We start from the raw sequence: 15,870 nt of genomic DNA, 5'->3' as shown, positions 1-15,870 counted from the left end.
AAATATGCAACCTGTAGCATTCTGGTATGCGAGCAAACATGTTGGCGGCAGAGACTGTGGGAGCAGATTAGAGAATAATAACACAGTGAAGGTGGTGTCCAGATTGAGAGACTTCCCCTGTGAGCACAGACACACAGGCAAAGCAGCCATTCAGCAGTGGGATGGATCCTGACTACTAAAGAGGGAGAGGGAGAGAGAGAGAGAGAGACTAAAAGAGAAAGAGAGAGAGAGAGAGAGAGCGCAAGAAATGGGGGAGTGGTGGGAGAGAGAGAGAGGAAGCGAAAAAGAGAGGCTCCACACGGCAGAATATAAATCTGTATGTTAACAGGACTAAAGCTGGAGGTCTCGAAGCGGCTTTAGTGGTTCTGCTGGTGGGGGGTGACCATACAGCATCAAGAGGTGGTCTTCTCTATTAACTGAGGATCTGTGCAAATAAGGAAGTGGAACCCGTGGGAGCTGTGAACGCCGGTTGTCAAGCACAGTGGTGGGCTGGTCGGAGGTCTCTGACCCCCTGATTTTTATTTCTGGAAGAAAAGAGAAGAGCCAAAAAAGACACGAGAGAAACAGGAAGGTGGCAGCGAGGGGACCAGTGAGCCATTTCTCTCTTTATTACTTCCATTCACAAAACCATTGCATCCCATTATCACAGCGATGTAGAGGCATTCTCTCCGCTTAGAGGAGGAAGGGTCCCATTGACTGCTGAGGCTTAGCACCTCTCTCCAAACGCTAGCCCTTTTCATTGCAGTCCCCCCCCCCTCATCTCTCGCCTCTATCCTTACGTCTGCTATTTTCTCTGTTCTCCTCTCTTTTCTTGTCCCTTGTATTCTTGTCCCTTTTCACACCACTCAGGAATCAGGAGGCATTGCGTTTTGGTAGAAGTGGGTGTTTCTGGAGCTGTCATTGTGTTTGGTGCCGCTACAAAGGACAGCTGAGCAGGGAGTGAGAGAGAGACGGCTTTGGAGATAATAAAACAGCAGCCTGAAAGAAAAGGGGGGACCTGGGACTACAGGAACAGCTGACAACCACTGGAAGGTGAATTGGGATGAAAAGAAAACTGTTACAGAGACTGACAACCATTTTAAGGTAGCTATTTGTTGAGACCATTGCCACTTCTGGAGGGGAATAAAGAAGCAGTGCAGCCAAACCAACACTGCCGGTTGGATTCTCCTATTGCTGTTGCTAAGCAAAGTCTTTAACCTGAAGTTCTTGGGCAGACAGTATTGAGCATCACTCTACAGCCATGAAGGGGAGCTCAGAGGAAAGCATTGAAAGCGTCAGGCCCTCCAACCTGCAAGCTTTTGCTAACATATCCACCCTACATGGCATGAGTCACATATTCGCCTATGGGCACATGACATTCCGTCGGTTTCTTTGGAGTCTTTCCTTCCTCGGTTCACTAAGCTTATTGTTGCTGGTCTGCATGGATCGAGTGTCATATTACCTGGAGTACCCTCACGTCACCAAACTGGACGAGGTGGCGGCGACGAACCTCACCTTCCCTGCTGTCACCTTCTGTAACCTCAATGAGTTCCGCTTCTCCAAAATCACCAGAAATGACCTGTATCATGTGGGAGAGCTCCTGGCCCTCCTCAACAATAACTATCAAATAGCCAACCCACACTTGGCTGAGCCTGAGGTTCTGGCTGCCCTAAAGGATAAGGCAAACTTCCAGAACTTCAAGCCCAAACTGTTCAACATGACTGATTTCTATAACCGCACAGGTCATGACATCCGTGACATGTTACTGCAGTGCACCTTTCGAGGAGAGGATTGCTACCCGGTCAACTTCACCACAGTAAGTCCTGATGCGCTCTCTTATCTTAACATGCTGATATTCTGTACAGTATGTTTGCTGTTCTATTTCCTGCCAGACCTGACAGCCTGTCCCTTTCTTTTTTGTTCAAATGAGCTTAAAGTGAGTTTTAATGTTGCTTGAGCTATTTATTTGAAACAGATGCCTGGCTTTAATGCATCTGGTACTCTTAATATAGTCCAGTGTTAATGTTGTGGTTGTTATTTCTTAAGTGTTAACAGTACTTCCAAAAGCTGCTGTTGTTGTTGGTTGTGTTGCATTGTGTCCTAAGGTTGATGCTTGTGCTGTGCTGATAGCAAACAGTGCATAAAACCTGTGATGAGGGAAAGATCCTGGGGTGAACTGCTGCAACATTTCCCTTTTTTGCCATTACTGGATCGCTTTGAGATCTCTGAAGACAGCTCGGTTTTGAGAAGAGGGAAATCATTTTTTTAGGGGCTGTGTGTACCTATCTTGTGGAAACACCTTTCCATGAGATGTTGTGCTGAGGTCAAGTTGATGGTTAAGGCATGCACACAGCATTTGTTTCTGCAAATCTGACGGATGCTTTAATAACGTTGTTCAAATCAAAGTTCCTCACTGATTGTTGCTTTGTTATGAGGTCGGAGTCACCGTGCTGTCTGTTGTCATTATTTCCCCACCTTGTTTATTCTGCTCATTCAAATTTTCATCAGCGCTCCTCCAAACTATCTGTTTCAGACAAGTTATTTCTCAATTGCCGAGGGAAACAATTTAATGTTTGTTGTGCATTTCAAATGTCTAAACAAAACAGATACTTCTACAAAGATAATTTTAGACATCATTCAGGAAAAAAAAGGTGCTGTGGTGCTGAGTTATCACCAAGCAGTCATACTGTGTGCTTTGATTCATTCAACACTCCATTTGGCTACGTATCCAATCAAGCATAACTCTTCATTCACCATTCTGTATGAATGAGGTTCACTAAATTGTAAAGGGATTGCTTTTAGTTTGTTGTGTTAGCTGATTATATAGCTGGTAATACATTACCCATTTAACGATGGAGTATTAAATTGAAAAGTAGTTTGGAATAGACACAGTAACATAAATTTGCCCCACAGTAGTTTCATGTGTTGATTAGAATTAATGGACTATATTAGTTAAAGCAGAGACCTGGATCTGGGTGACATCAGACAATACGTTGTCGTAAAGATCTTAACACACACGGTAACTGCAGCTGCACTGTGAGATGTGGCTGTGATATTTTTAAAAAGTGCCATTTACACAGGGAGCGTAAGTAGGCCTCAATGTAAAGGGTGGCATTTTAGTTAGTTTTTGTATTTTTAATTTAAATAGGCATATTCTGAAAGAGAGAAATTATGTAGTCCCTGAGCCACACTTAAAATGGTTTAATTAGTGTTACAGTTAAACCAGCATAATGAAAAATAAAGTAAGAATGTGACTGTATTACTGTTAATCACTGTAGTTTATCTGAAATTCATGTGTATGTTTTTCCTGTCATGCAACCTCCACTCTTACTCCCAATGCAAGAATATAAGTTTCGGTTTAATCAGACTGTTGCATTACTATAAGGCCAATTTATTTTAGTGAAATACAGATCCAAAAAGCAGTAAGCAAAGCAAAGCTCTCCTTGGCTTAGTCTGGATTGCCCATTATTTTATTTAAACAAGAGTGCATTGGCCAAAAAGAAAAAAATAAATAAAGTTGCAGCCTAGGGATAGGCAGCACTGCAATATCACTTGTTTCTGTTTCACTTCCTTCTCTTATTTTAAGGCATTTTATTATTCTCACTGCGTCTGTGTGTCCTATATCCCATCTCTTAAAGTGCAGGTTTGATGGAGTACCACCTAACTTACTTATCTCTCAATTGAGTCTATCCACTCTCAAAAATACGATTTCTTATCTTTGTTGTATCTTTAATCAACCCTGAAAGAAATCCCCACAGATGGCCAGTTTTTAAGCGACCGACTCTATAATCTCCAGAGTTGATCAAAACTCTTTGCTCCTGTGTGAGAAGATAAAACGCTAATTTAATATTGATTTTCAGTCTTATTTATTTATTTATTCTCCATTTGTATCACGAATATTGCGAATTGGGAACCTCTCCATTTGCATGTTTGTTTCCAAGCAGCACTCAAGAGTGTCTTGAGAAACAGATCATTCATGGGAAGCTAATTGCCGTTGTTTTGCTTGATTGAAAATGCTTTCGCTGTAAAATGAGCTGGTAGAACACAGTTAATGAATTCTGATTTGTTGCGTGTTTACTTGTTTTTGCTGGGCAAATTTGGTGGTCCAGCAAACTGTGAACTTTCACCTGACCGTGAATAACTGGCATCAGATTTGAACAGCCTCGTTGATACCCATCCATCACTGTTGTGTGTTGTTTGGTTGGAGAGGGTGAAGCAGTGCCACACCACCCTGCATTTTGCTCTCAATGGGCAGATATGTGTTTGTCAGGACTTGGATGAGTGCCAGTATGCCATACCCATCGAGCTGAGTGTTTGGGGCTGTATCTGATAATAATCTCACACAACTAACTGCGAACACAGAGGCTTGCTCTCTAATAGAGTAACTGAGTTCATAACCTGCTTCTGTGGGAAAAAGAAAACATCTCGGCAGTTTATGAGAAAATCTTCAGCAGAAATTGTGAAATCAAGACATGCTTCTAATATACAAGGTTGTATTTTGTTGACTCTTTTGCTAACATGTGTCCACGCTGTTTTCTTTTCCAAACACGGAATCACTATTCACTGGCAGAATACTGATATTTAGATGACGACTACAGGAAATTTTCAATTATTCAAATTCCCCCACAGACATGTTGAGAGGAAGATTTACAATGCAAAGGACTGTGGGAGTGATGAGCTTTGACCTTGAATAAATGAAGGAAGAATTCCATTATGTCTGGGTTATGATGCAGTTGGGAAACAAAGCATTCAAAATGTTTTGCATTGTAATGGGGTGGGTGGGCAAGGGGAGAATGCATTAATTTGTATTTCCAATGCAATTAAGCAGTTTAGTCCATCTTAATGATTTCATTCAGCATATGTTACCACTGTTGTGAAAAACTGAGATTTTTCTTGTGGACCGTGGCCAAATTTTAGGAACATTTTGCACCACCTGCTGAAATTCAAAATAATGACCATGAAAGTTGGCTCTCTAGCGCCCTGTCAGGGCAAGCTGTTTCAATATTTTAAATCCGCTCTTTCCTGGGCAGTTGTTATCTTTTTAGAATATCATGGTCTTAAGATGAGTATATTCTGTAACCCCCAGATCCTTATGCTCGAGTTTCTTGAGCCTCGGAAGGATGAAAGACATTAACACAATCTCTTTGGTGAGGTGTAAAAATCTACCTTTCAGTCTGAAGTGAACCAGAGTTCACATCTTCTCCTAAAATCTCACAGAAGCTGCTTTCCATCTCTACTATAATAGTCATCCTGATCCTTGAATCCTGAAACCTCGATTTGGGATTTTTCTATTTGAAGATCACAGTAGGATTAACCCGATTTTAATCTTGACATTTTGTCACCATATTGACAGTAATCCACTAAAAATAGTTTAATTTAACTCACTGGAGATTACACAGATTTATATTTTTAAGACAGAATCTGAGCTTAAATGGCTGTGTTCCTGTCAACAAGATGACCTTTATCAATATGTATTTATTGACTTGCTGTGGCTCTGAAAGACCACATGAGTAGCCTATGACTAACACCGTATGTAAATGGCACCTCAGTCGATGATAGACTGCAGCTAGTGAACAAGAGCTTGATTATCATAATCTGATAGTGTAGATGTAGCGCTCCATTCCTAAATCCTGACAGGTCATGACAAGCCCCCCGGGGCTACATTTCTGTCCATTTCTTACAGAGTGTGTAAAATCAGTATTCATCATCACATTTTGCTGAAGCTCAGTCTTTAAGATGTGAGTTGTCTTTCATCTTATCATCCAGATGACAGCAGGTGCCAAGGGGATGAAACATGGCCACAGTTGAGACGAGGCTGACTGACACAATGTGACTGGTGGATCTACACATTAGATATTTATGTTTTTAGGCAGAAGTCCTCAACATTTGGAGGCTCATATCTCTTCGAAACCAGCCAGATGATACGTTTCTACAGCCCTAATATTGTAGTGTCATCAGAGCTCCTGTATGTTGGCTGATTTGCACAATTTGAGTACACAGTGCAGTGAAATGCACTTTAAATAATTTAAAAACGTAATTTTACAATTTCATTGTCTGCAGAGTAGGTTCTTTTGTTGACGACAGTCTGCGGCAGCTGAGTTGGCAGAGTAAAATATCACAGTTCAGCAGATGGTGACGCAGATTCTGTTAATAATAACGGTAATGATTAATTGTAAGAAATCCTGTAAAATGTGTATTTGTCTCAACTCTTTGAAAACCACATTTAGAGTTGTTGAAAATAAGCTGTTAGGTCATGAATATCAGCCTGTAGATCTTTCTTACAGAGGACATATTGACTCATCAACACATGTAACTAATAACATTAATAACTGCTGCATTGTATTTGGGTGTGACAGTGTCTGTACTGTAGAACCTACATAAAATGGAGCCATCATTAAAGCAGCATTAATAGATTTCTTTAAAACACAATGCTGACTGACTGTCGCCGATAAATTTATACTGGTGAATGCAAAAAAAGTCTCATGTTTTCACATTCAGGATACATTGGCATTGTCATGTTTTTGGCCATCTGATGCATCTAAGTCTTTCATTACCTCTTCTGTAAGCTCTGTTATGGTCTCTACCAAGTAAGACTGCTCGCTTATGGGCAAAATCATCATGATTATTTGGTCATATTGACATTACTCATTGACTCTGGAAATATCATGCATTTACTTAACTTAAACCATGTTTCTTTAACTGGATCTTTTGAAAAATAAATAAAACATATTTAAAATAAATAAGATAAATAAAACATTTAAAATAAATAAGATAAATAAATAAAACAAATAAAATATTAATATAAACATGGGGCAAGACGGGAGGGAGCCCGCCCTGTTGGCTGAAGAGCTATGGGCTGCAATTACTCTGAGCTGCATGCATGGGAATGAATTACAATGTCATACATTTGCATATATCTCTTGCTTTTTCCCTGATGGTCTGAAGTTGCTAAATTCGTCTCTCTTCGTCTCGCTTTTTAGAAAGCTTTTTAGGGGTCTGACAAGTTGCTAAATCTAGCAACAAGTTGGCAGCACTGAGTGCATCTTGATTGAGTTTCATCTCCATTAGGATTTTTTGTTAATTGTTAGAAGCCAATTATAATTGAAAATAAAATGACTTGCCAAGCCCTACTACCAAGTCTTTGGTGGAGAAAATATCTGGATCTTAAGCTGCTACATGCTCCACAGTGTGCACCAGCTAGTTGCTAATTTTGTCTTTCTGCCATTAAATGCTGGGCAAGTTGTATACAGTCTGTTTATCAGACAGCTGCCTGAGGCCCTCTCTACATGTATACAGATATTTTTGGAAACTGGTATTTCTCTCTTAATTTAAAAAAAATAATTCTGTCCACATGGACTTTGTTTTACAATATACCTCTGTCCACACTAGGGCATTAACAGAAAAGTCGATTTGTCGACGTGTCGACGTCAGTGGCACAAGTCGACACCCCCCAGGAGGAGTCGACAAGTCGTGTGTTTTTTCCCTCTCTCTCTCTCTCTGTGTGCTTGTGTACGGAATGCAATTGCTGCCTCTGATTGGCTTACACTGATTTAAGTGAACTCGGGCGTACTATAAGCGGAGCAGACTCCAGTCATTCGGGCTTTCATAGTCAAGCGCACTTCCGCGTTGTAGTTTCCTGTAAAAATGTCCGTGAAAAATCCCCGCGATGTGAAAAATACATGCCGAGCAGTCACCTGTGCGAGGAGCGGAGTCCGCGCGGTCGTAAAATCTGAGCTTTGCGTGCACAGGGCTTGCGGACGTCCGCTTTGAGTCCACGCGGACCTCCGCAGAGTCCGTTCCGCGTACGTTCCGCCCGAGTATGTTTGGGCCTTGACAGACACACATCACATGTGTGGAGATACTTCACTTTCCTCCGCCGTGTCAATGTGATGACGTCATCAAATGACTTGTTGACTCGACTTCGACTTTATTGACAGATAAGTTGACCTGAAAAAAATCGAAGTCGTTAATGCCCTAGTCCACACTAGGATACAAAAATGGCCCCAAATACTCTTGAATCCTGTTCAATATAAAGATGAAGGAGCTCACTCAAATATATGACTGATGTTCTGGACATGCTAAAGTTTTCCTTCAATTTCTCATCGATAGCTATCCCACTCTGGAAACCGTCTGACCATCTACTGGTTCGACTGTAACTGATCCTCACCATTAGATACCGGCAGACTTTAAATCACGGACGCTGGGGTGGAGCAGAAAACACTGGTTGCAGCAGACGCCTGCATTTGTCTGTGAGGTCGTGCAGCAATACAGAGTTCATGGGTCAGTGTAACGTGGTCATTAGACCAAGCAGTGTGAACGAAACCTTAGCAAACCGGTAGACTACCATTGTTTTTGTTATCTCTAGTGTATGTACACTACACAGAGCATCAATGGGCATGTGGTGTCATCGATTTCTGAAAGTAACAGTTTTGAAAAAATCTGTTTAGTGACCTAAAACTCAGTTTGCGTGTGGACAAGAGGCAAAAATGTAGAGGAAAATGTTAGTTTACAAAAATATGACTGTGTAGACAGGGCCCGATACTGCAGAGTCAGGTGATAATCTGTCCGTTCCTCACATAGTTATGTGATCCATTCAAAAATAGTGATTAATACTGCTTTAAATGTCTCTTACACATGTGCCTTTCCTGCTATGTCTGCTATCAGAACAGTTGTTGGGACAGCTGTACCCCAAAATCCAGCATCAGTTCGGGTCTAATCGATGCAAATGCTCAAACCTTTGTTTACATATCTTCTTACTATGTGTACACAGGCAAAGACAGGCACAACACACAGAGACATGCCTGCAGTCAGGAACATGGCAGCCGACACTGCCACATGGAGCTTTGTGTACACATACAGGGATACACAGTGAGAGCATGTAACGACACTTCACAGAGGTACTTCCCATGAAATAGAATTTGCAGCAGTAAAACACCAAATCCACAAACTGCTCCAGCAGCCACCGCATGAACCCACTGTAGTCATTTGGTTTGGTGAAGTGGGTATGTGGGCTGACTCTACGGAACAAAGCTATCCTCAGGATTCAGCTGGTGGGAACAAGTATTCTTTTAATCTGCATCAGTTAGCTGATCAGTTTAAGTAAAAAACATAGATTAATGTGTCCACGCTAGACTACCAGCTGCTCTGCAAGAGCAGTTGATATGGGAATGCAGTGAAGGGAAACAACTTTGAAAAGTGTCAGGAAGGATGAAAACAAGACGCTCCACTGAATAATGTTTCGTGAGTTTTTCCAAGAGGTGATGAGTTGTGAGAACTTAGCAGACTGTAGCAGACGTATTCTGTAAACTCAGGAACAGAGGGAGATGGGGAAACAGGAGAGCATATCTGGAAAGTAAGATAACTTGTAAATATATACATCAAATGGAGCAAAGGGGTGATGCTTTTTTTGAATGAAAAGTCTGTGGCTATTTTCTATATTTTTCATAGCCGACAATAGTCAGATATCTCCTTGCCCTTGTTCTGACAGTTATTTAAGGGATTTCAACCATCTGCTGGGTTATAGTGATATTTGAGTTATTTATTTTATGGGCAGATGTTGGCACTAAGCACTTCATTATACACACTCATTATACAGAATTAGCCATTAAAGAAATATCTTTGGGCAAATACAGATATTTTGTCCAACAAGCCTTGTGAGTGATCCCTTCAGCTTATATATACACATTAAACCTGTCAACATTAATGCTGATGTGATCTGAGTTTACAGCATTTATAAGCAACAGTGTGCACACGCTAAACTTCATTGGTGAAAATTAGACAGGGCAGTTTGGCTGTACTAAGACCTGTGGTCTCAGAGGGAACAGCATGTGTCCTTGTTGCAAATAGCGGACCCTTTGTCACATTTACTGTAGGACATGTTTTAGAGCTTAAATCGATAAACAGTCCCCAGTCTTGTAAATTAAAGGTCCTTCCAGTTACTTATCGTGGATCACCAGTCTCCTGCTAATGTTTACAACCTTACCTGTAACACTGGAGTCTCCATTACTTTGAGTAGGGCACGGCAAAGACAGACAGAGAGAGGGAGAGAGAAAATCTGAGAGTGTGTAGTAAACAACAAGACGACCTAAGAGGGAGAAGAGTGGTTACAAAAAAGAGGTATGGGCCTGTTTTTCTCTGCCATCGTTTTCAGTATCAAACCAGATCTAAAAATAAATGTATGATGCCGAAGATGGGCTGTAAGTAGAAAAAAGCGCCATTACATTCAAGGCAGTTACTTTGGAGTTCAGTAGCGTACTTTGAATGAAGCACTTCTTGCAATTTACCACACAAGTACACCGTGTATACCAACCTCTGGGTATAGCGATTTACTGATTACCTACCTGAAAATAGCCAGTGTGTCACTGTGTGTCTCACAGAATAAGACCCTCGCCAATCATGTTACACTGTTTCATGTGCGGTGTTAACTGTCAGCGTGGGATTTTTGTTCCTTTACTTAAGCCTTCAAGGCAGTGCCTCTCTATAGGTAGTATACCGCCCTGGGGAGAAGTGCAATCTATAGAATAAACACGAGGAACCAAGGATCCTTCCTTTGCTGTCGTCCCCTAACCTGCAAGCTTCATGGAAGAGTATAAGATGTATGCACAAAGGTTAAATACAACTACATCTACCAAGACACCATCACAGCAGTGACTACAGGTAAATTAATCCTGGGACTTCTGAGCACAGACTGAAGCAAGCTTGGAAAGTAACACATCGCTGTTGCAACAACAGAGTACGGAAGAAATTAGAGGCCATAAGTGTAATCGCTTTTATGGTTTGTTTTGTCATAACCACTGAATAATTATCTTGTGATCTTGACCTAACAAGCTTGCCTGTTACATGTTTTCTGCAGCATGCTGTCCCAGCCTTCTCAAATGGTTTATTTAATGGTGATATAAAACAGCAAATCTACATTATTTAAACACCAACTACTGGAGACAAATTGTTTGATAGTTAAATTCATATGAGCAAGACTGATAACCTGCCCAGCATCAGCAGTAGCATTTCTTTTGCGGTATGACAAATATTTGACATTCAGTGTCATCTCAGGAAGGCTGAAACTGTCCAACTTGACTGCAGTTTTTGTCATTTCCTCCAGCCTAAGCTGGCGACTCTCGTCTGCATTCCAGTCAGGGTTTCTGGAATGAACCTAATCTCTGCCCAAGATTGCCTTATGTCACTGCTCACATTTGACATCAGCTGATAACAACATTAGTCCTTACAGCCTACTGCTGCTGCAACCAAACGACAAGGCTGCTGTAATAGCCCTAAAATATTCCTAAAGGGGCTTATGCTGTAGTAATCAAAAGTTATTTTATAGTGACTTTGGATTACACAAAAGCCATCCCTGACAGGATGATCACAACATGGCAGTCTTTTGCATTTTATCTAGTGATCATGAAAAGATTAATTATGTAGAGATTATTGTGATCACAAGAAAACAAGCTTATTATTCTTTGAGCATCAGTTCAAAATAATACAAATAATTACAGCCACATGCCTCTACCATCCTGTGTACTCTGTCGTTGCTGTGACAGGTGTTAATTGCTTCAGGCATTGGTCAGAAATAGAGGTAGGCAATGCAAGCAGTGTTAGTATGGCAGTAATTATCGCAGTGCTAATTAGTAAATGTCTTCACATATCGACAGTCAGACAGGCGCTGTTGCACTAACATACTCAAAACATTCATAAAAAGTCATGCAGAGCAGTACGGCTCAGGAGAGAACCGATATGTCATAAAGGGCATTGTTAGGAATGTCCAGAGCTAATTTGCATTTCGGTCAATCATTACTTTTTTTTTTTTTTTTTTTTTCATTGATTTGTACTTGGCTTTGTTTATTGTAAGCCATTCTTTTATCTGCCAAATGTCAAAAAGGCCCCATTAAAGCACTGGAAGCAGCACATGTGGCTGTACTTCTCATCAGGACTGAATAATAATTCATTAATATCATTCAACAACTTTCAATGAAATTGTGTTGTGATCATACGATGAGAATGTGTCGCCATTTTTTGTCCAAATCAATGACATAGACAGTCATAGTTTAAAACAAAAAAACAGTATGTGTAACAAGATATTGCAGTGTTTTTGGTGATGGTGGTGGTTGTGGGAATGGAGGTTCATTATCTGAAATGGGAGTGTAAGGATAGAGGGTGTTGCTTGTTGTACAGATTAGAAAGTCCTTCTGGTTAAATTTGTGAACACAGGTTATATAAGTAAAAATGACTTGGCATGTTGACAAGGTTTCTACTATATGTGGCCCCAAGTAGACCCTATGAGGTCAAAACTGGTCAGTTAATAATGTCAACTTAAAAAAGCTTTTAATATAACGTAAGATTTCACTTTGCCCTACCCAACTGTCTGTTCAGACAAACATGAAGCAAGTTTTAGAGGTGGTGTGATTGCATACTTTGCAAACAGAAATATGTCTAGTAGGGCTGTCCTGAATATCGTCTTTTGGGCCAGTGCTGGGGCTCTGATCCTAGACCGACCCAACTCCCTGCTGGATCAGCAAACTTTCTGTAGCTTCCAGTAACATTACATAGGCTAGAAGCAGGGCTAAAGGACCATCTCTGTAGCTGCTCTACTTTAGGGCAGATAGGGCATCTGGACTCTCACTTACCATCTCTGGTGTGGAGCTCACACTCCTGCAGCAGTAGTCTCCTAGCAGTGGAGAGGCGGAGGAACTGCATGGAGTGTGCTAACTACAGAGTCTTGTCTCGTATAAATGGAGAAAGAGAGAGCAGGGCAAGACTGGCCTAAATGACCCAATACGCTACATGCAGCCCTACAATGACGGTTTATCCATTGTAAATAGTTAATTATAGCTGCTGCGCAGCGATGGCTCGGGTCCGGGAATTTTTAAGCAATTCTGAGCAACAAGCAGAAGAATTGGAAGACATTTAGGAATTTAGCAACACAATCTGCCTTTTGCGTCAGCTGAGGCTTGAACTCACAACCTCTGAGACTAAGGATCAATTTCTATCTCACTGAGCTACTTAGTCAGTGACAATTAAAGTGTAGCTTCACAATTTGACTAAGCCAGACGTGCAGGTTTAGCAGCCGTCCATGCATGGAAAAACAGATTTCAAACCACTGGCCGTCCATGCATGGAAAAACAGATTTCAAACCACTGTAAAAAAAATCAGTTATCGAAACAAAAATATGAAAATACACATATTGCATCTAGACAGCATGGAGATGTTGGTAATTTGTTTTAACAATGATTGATTTGCTTCATAAGTGAAAAACTGATGTTTAACTAGTTGAGCTATGTGCAAAGTGAGAAGCCTCAGATGGTTTCACACTGAAGTATTGACACTGGATCTTTGTGCAAAGTTTGGTTTATTTTCAAGCATGAGAAGGCAGATTTTCTAGCAGAAAAAAGACTTGAAGATGCTGCACAGTGATCAGTCACGCTCAGGCAATTTTAAGCAATAAGCTGGAGCACAAGAAGATGATTACATTACAATGTGGATTCTGCACCAGTTGAGGCTCGAATCCGCAACCTCTGGAACCTAAGATGGTCATCTACCGCTCTGAGCTAATTGGCAAGTAGCAACTCAACAGTGGCTTCACAAATTGAGTAAGCCATTCACTGTTGTGTAGGAAAGCAGCCATCCGTGCATGGAAAGGCAGATTTGAAACCACTGTAAAAAATTCAGTTATTAAGACAAAAATCTGAAAATACACATATTGCATCTAGACAGCATGGAGATGTTGGTAATTTGTTTGTAACAATGATTGATTTGCTCCATAAGTGAAAAACTGATGTTTAAAATTGCCATTTTTACATTGACTCCAATTGTTCACATTAGAGCAAAATTCAAAATGCTGTCAAAAATTCAGTTTTTGAGATAAAATTCTGAAATTTGCCACACATCATCTACCATGACTCTAGAATTTTGTCATTTTTTTCATGAACATTGAAGATTTATTTAGCAAGAATTTGCATGTATATGTTTACAGTACCGTTTACAGTCAAACATTTTGATGCACTGTAGGCTCAATTATTGATAAATCAAAAATCTGAGAAACGTAGTTTTTGTAGGACAGTCTGAAGATGCTCTGTAGCAAGTTTGGTGTCAATTGAGCAAAAATTGTGAGAGGAGATAGGTTTAAGAAGTTTTACAGTTTTTGAAAAAAACAGAGTGATGAACTTCATAATTTTAAATAGGTTTAAATGTACAAAAGTTGTGAAAGTTGTAGCACGTATGGTTGATTTGTTATGAATTAGTTAATTGGTGTGGTGGTCAATGTTGATATTTAGACCAGCCCCCAAGTGGAAACACTGAGCTTTATTTTTATCATTTCTTTCTCAGAAAAAAAATGAATATACGAATCCCAAAATTGAAAACCTGCTACTTACTCAATAAATGAATATCCGAATATTCATATCCAGCCCTGGTGAATTGACTTGAATTATCCTGAGAAGTAGAACGTTTCACTAACCGAAATGAGGGATTTTTAAACATCAAGAGTAGTCTCGCCACCAGACAATCAGAGATCTCCGCCTTCTGATAGTCTGGGTACACTCCTTTCTAAAGTGTGTCTAACACACCGGAGAAAACGGCCGGCAACAAAGCAACGCCTCTTGAATTTTTTAAAAAGACACGCCCTCCCGGAAATGTGCGCTCCCCCTTTTCTTGTCCTCAAGGAAACAAACACACAGAGAGCTTGAAAATGGATGCCGAGAGATTTAACTCTGTCTTATCAAACGTGTGCTCAGTCCACAAGATTGTGGAAATGAAGGACTTATAGCGACTTTGTTTAAAACTTTTAACGCAGTCGGACTATGTTTACGAGCACAAGAGTTCAGTGAGCCACCGAAGGACCGCCCTGCGGATTTACTCTTGGTTCTACAACGTAGGGAGTTTTTTTAAACTCTGAAATTGTATCCGCCCATCTAAACACAAAATCAGGGAGAAAGTCATCAGTCTTTATTTAAGCAAAGTGTCTAAAGACTGACTTGTGAGTCTACATCAAGAGTGAATTTAAAAGTTAGAGGTATACTGTGCAGGATTGTGGGTTACTGTTTGTTCTCTTTTTTGCGTGCTGCTTACGGCCTGGCACCTTTTTATAAATCCATGACCTCACCTTCGCACTGTGGAGGTACAAAATCATAAACTCCTGAACACAAAAAAATAAGACGTGAAAAAGGAAAATGCAGACAGAGAGCAGAATACATGCAGAAAAATACACTGCCACACACTTCTCGTAGGTCATAAGTGATGATTGAGAGTGATTACCAAGTCTGAGTCGACATCTGTATGAGTCTGTGCATGCATTTTGAAAAATAAAATCCTGCATAGTATATCTTTAATGCTGTAATATGAAGGAAATGTTTCTCAAGTATCAGGGCGTCACATGAGGAAGATCACATTGTCAGAACTGCAGTTTGCAAATATAAGGGAGGCAATCGACCGACGCATACTTCTAGTTTCAAGAAGAAAAGAGCATATGACTCACTCAATTCTCTTGAGACTGTTATTGTTATAAATTTTTGATCAGTTCAACCTCAGGTTAAGTAATATCACTTGATTAAATTATATGAAGGACTATGCATTGTGGAGGAAAACAGTCATTTGTGCTTTAAATAAAGGTTAATCTAGTTTAACTTATGTTCATGACTTGCAGGTATAGAACAACAGATAAACTGAAGATGGTGTTGCTTTTGCAAAACAAGCACTTCTATATATTTTTTTGTTGTTGCTTGGGCACAATGAGCATTTTGCACCTTCTATTTGCATGAGTGCTTTTTCCATTAAAGTACAGCAACACAACGAGGAAGCACAAATTAATATGTTTCTGAGTAAATCGATTCTGCCGCCTACATGTTCAGAATGTTTATTAATTCCCACCAAATTTTGCCCAGAGCTTGGAAACAGGCTGCT

The 15,870-nt window shown here is 40.4% G+C and overlaps 1 protein-coding gene across 1 annotated transcript in view; it reads left to right on the top strand.

Moving 5' to 3' along the window:
- The first annotated feature begins 227 nt into the window (after positions 1 to 227).
- Positions 228 to 15,870, top strand: part of asic1c (acid-sensing (proton-gated) ion channel 1c) — a 127,251-nt gene continuing 111,608 nt past the window's right edge. Inside the window, exon 1 of the mRNA XM_050032867.1 lies at positions 228 to 1,795. Coding sequence (XP_049888824.1) covers positions 1,241 to 1,795 — 555 coding nt within the window. The 5' untranslated portion in view covers positions 228 to 1,240. The remainder of the gene's footprint in view (positions 1,796 to 15,870) is intronic.

Source organism: Epinephelus moara, chromosome 21 (genome assembly GCF_006386435.1).
Source record: "Epinephelus moara isolate mb chromosome 21, YSFRI_EMoa_1.0, whole genome shotgun sequence".
Classification (NCBI taxonomy): domain Eukaryota; kingdom Metazoa; phylum Chordata; class Actinopteri; order Perciformes; family Serranidae; genus Epinephelus; species Epinephelus moara.
The sequence above is the reverse complement of the archived record's forward strand: the minus strand, read 5'-3'. Positions and strand labels throughout refer to the sequence as shown.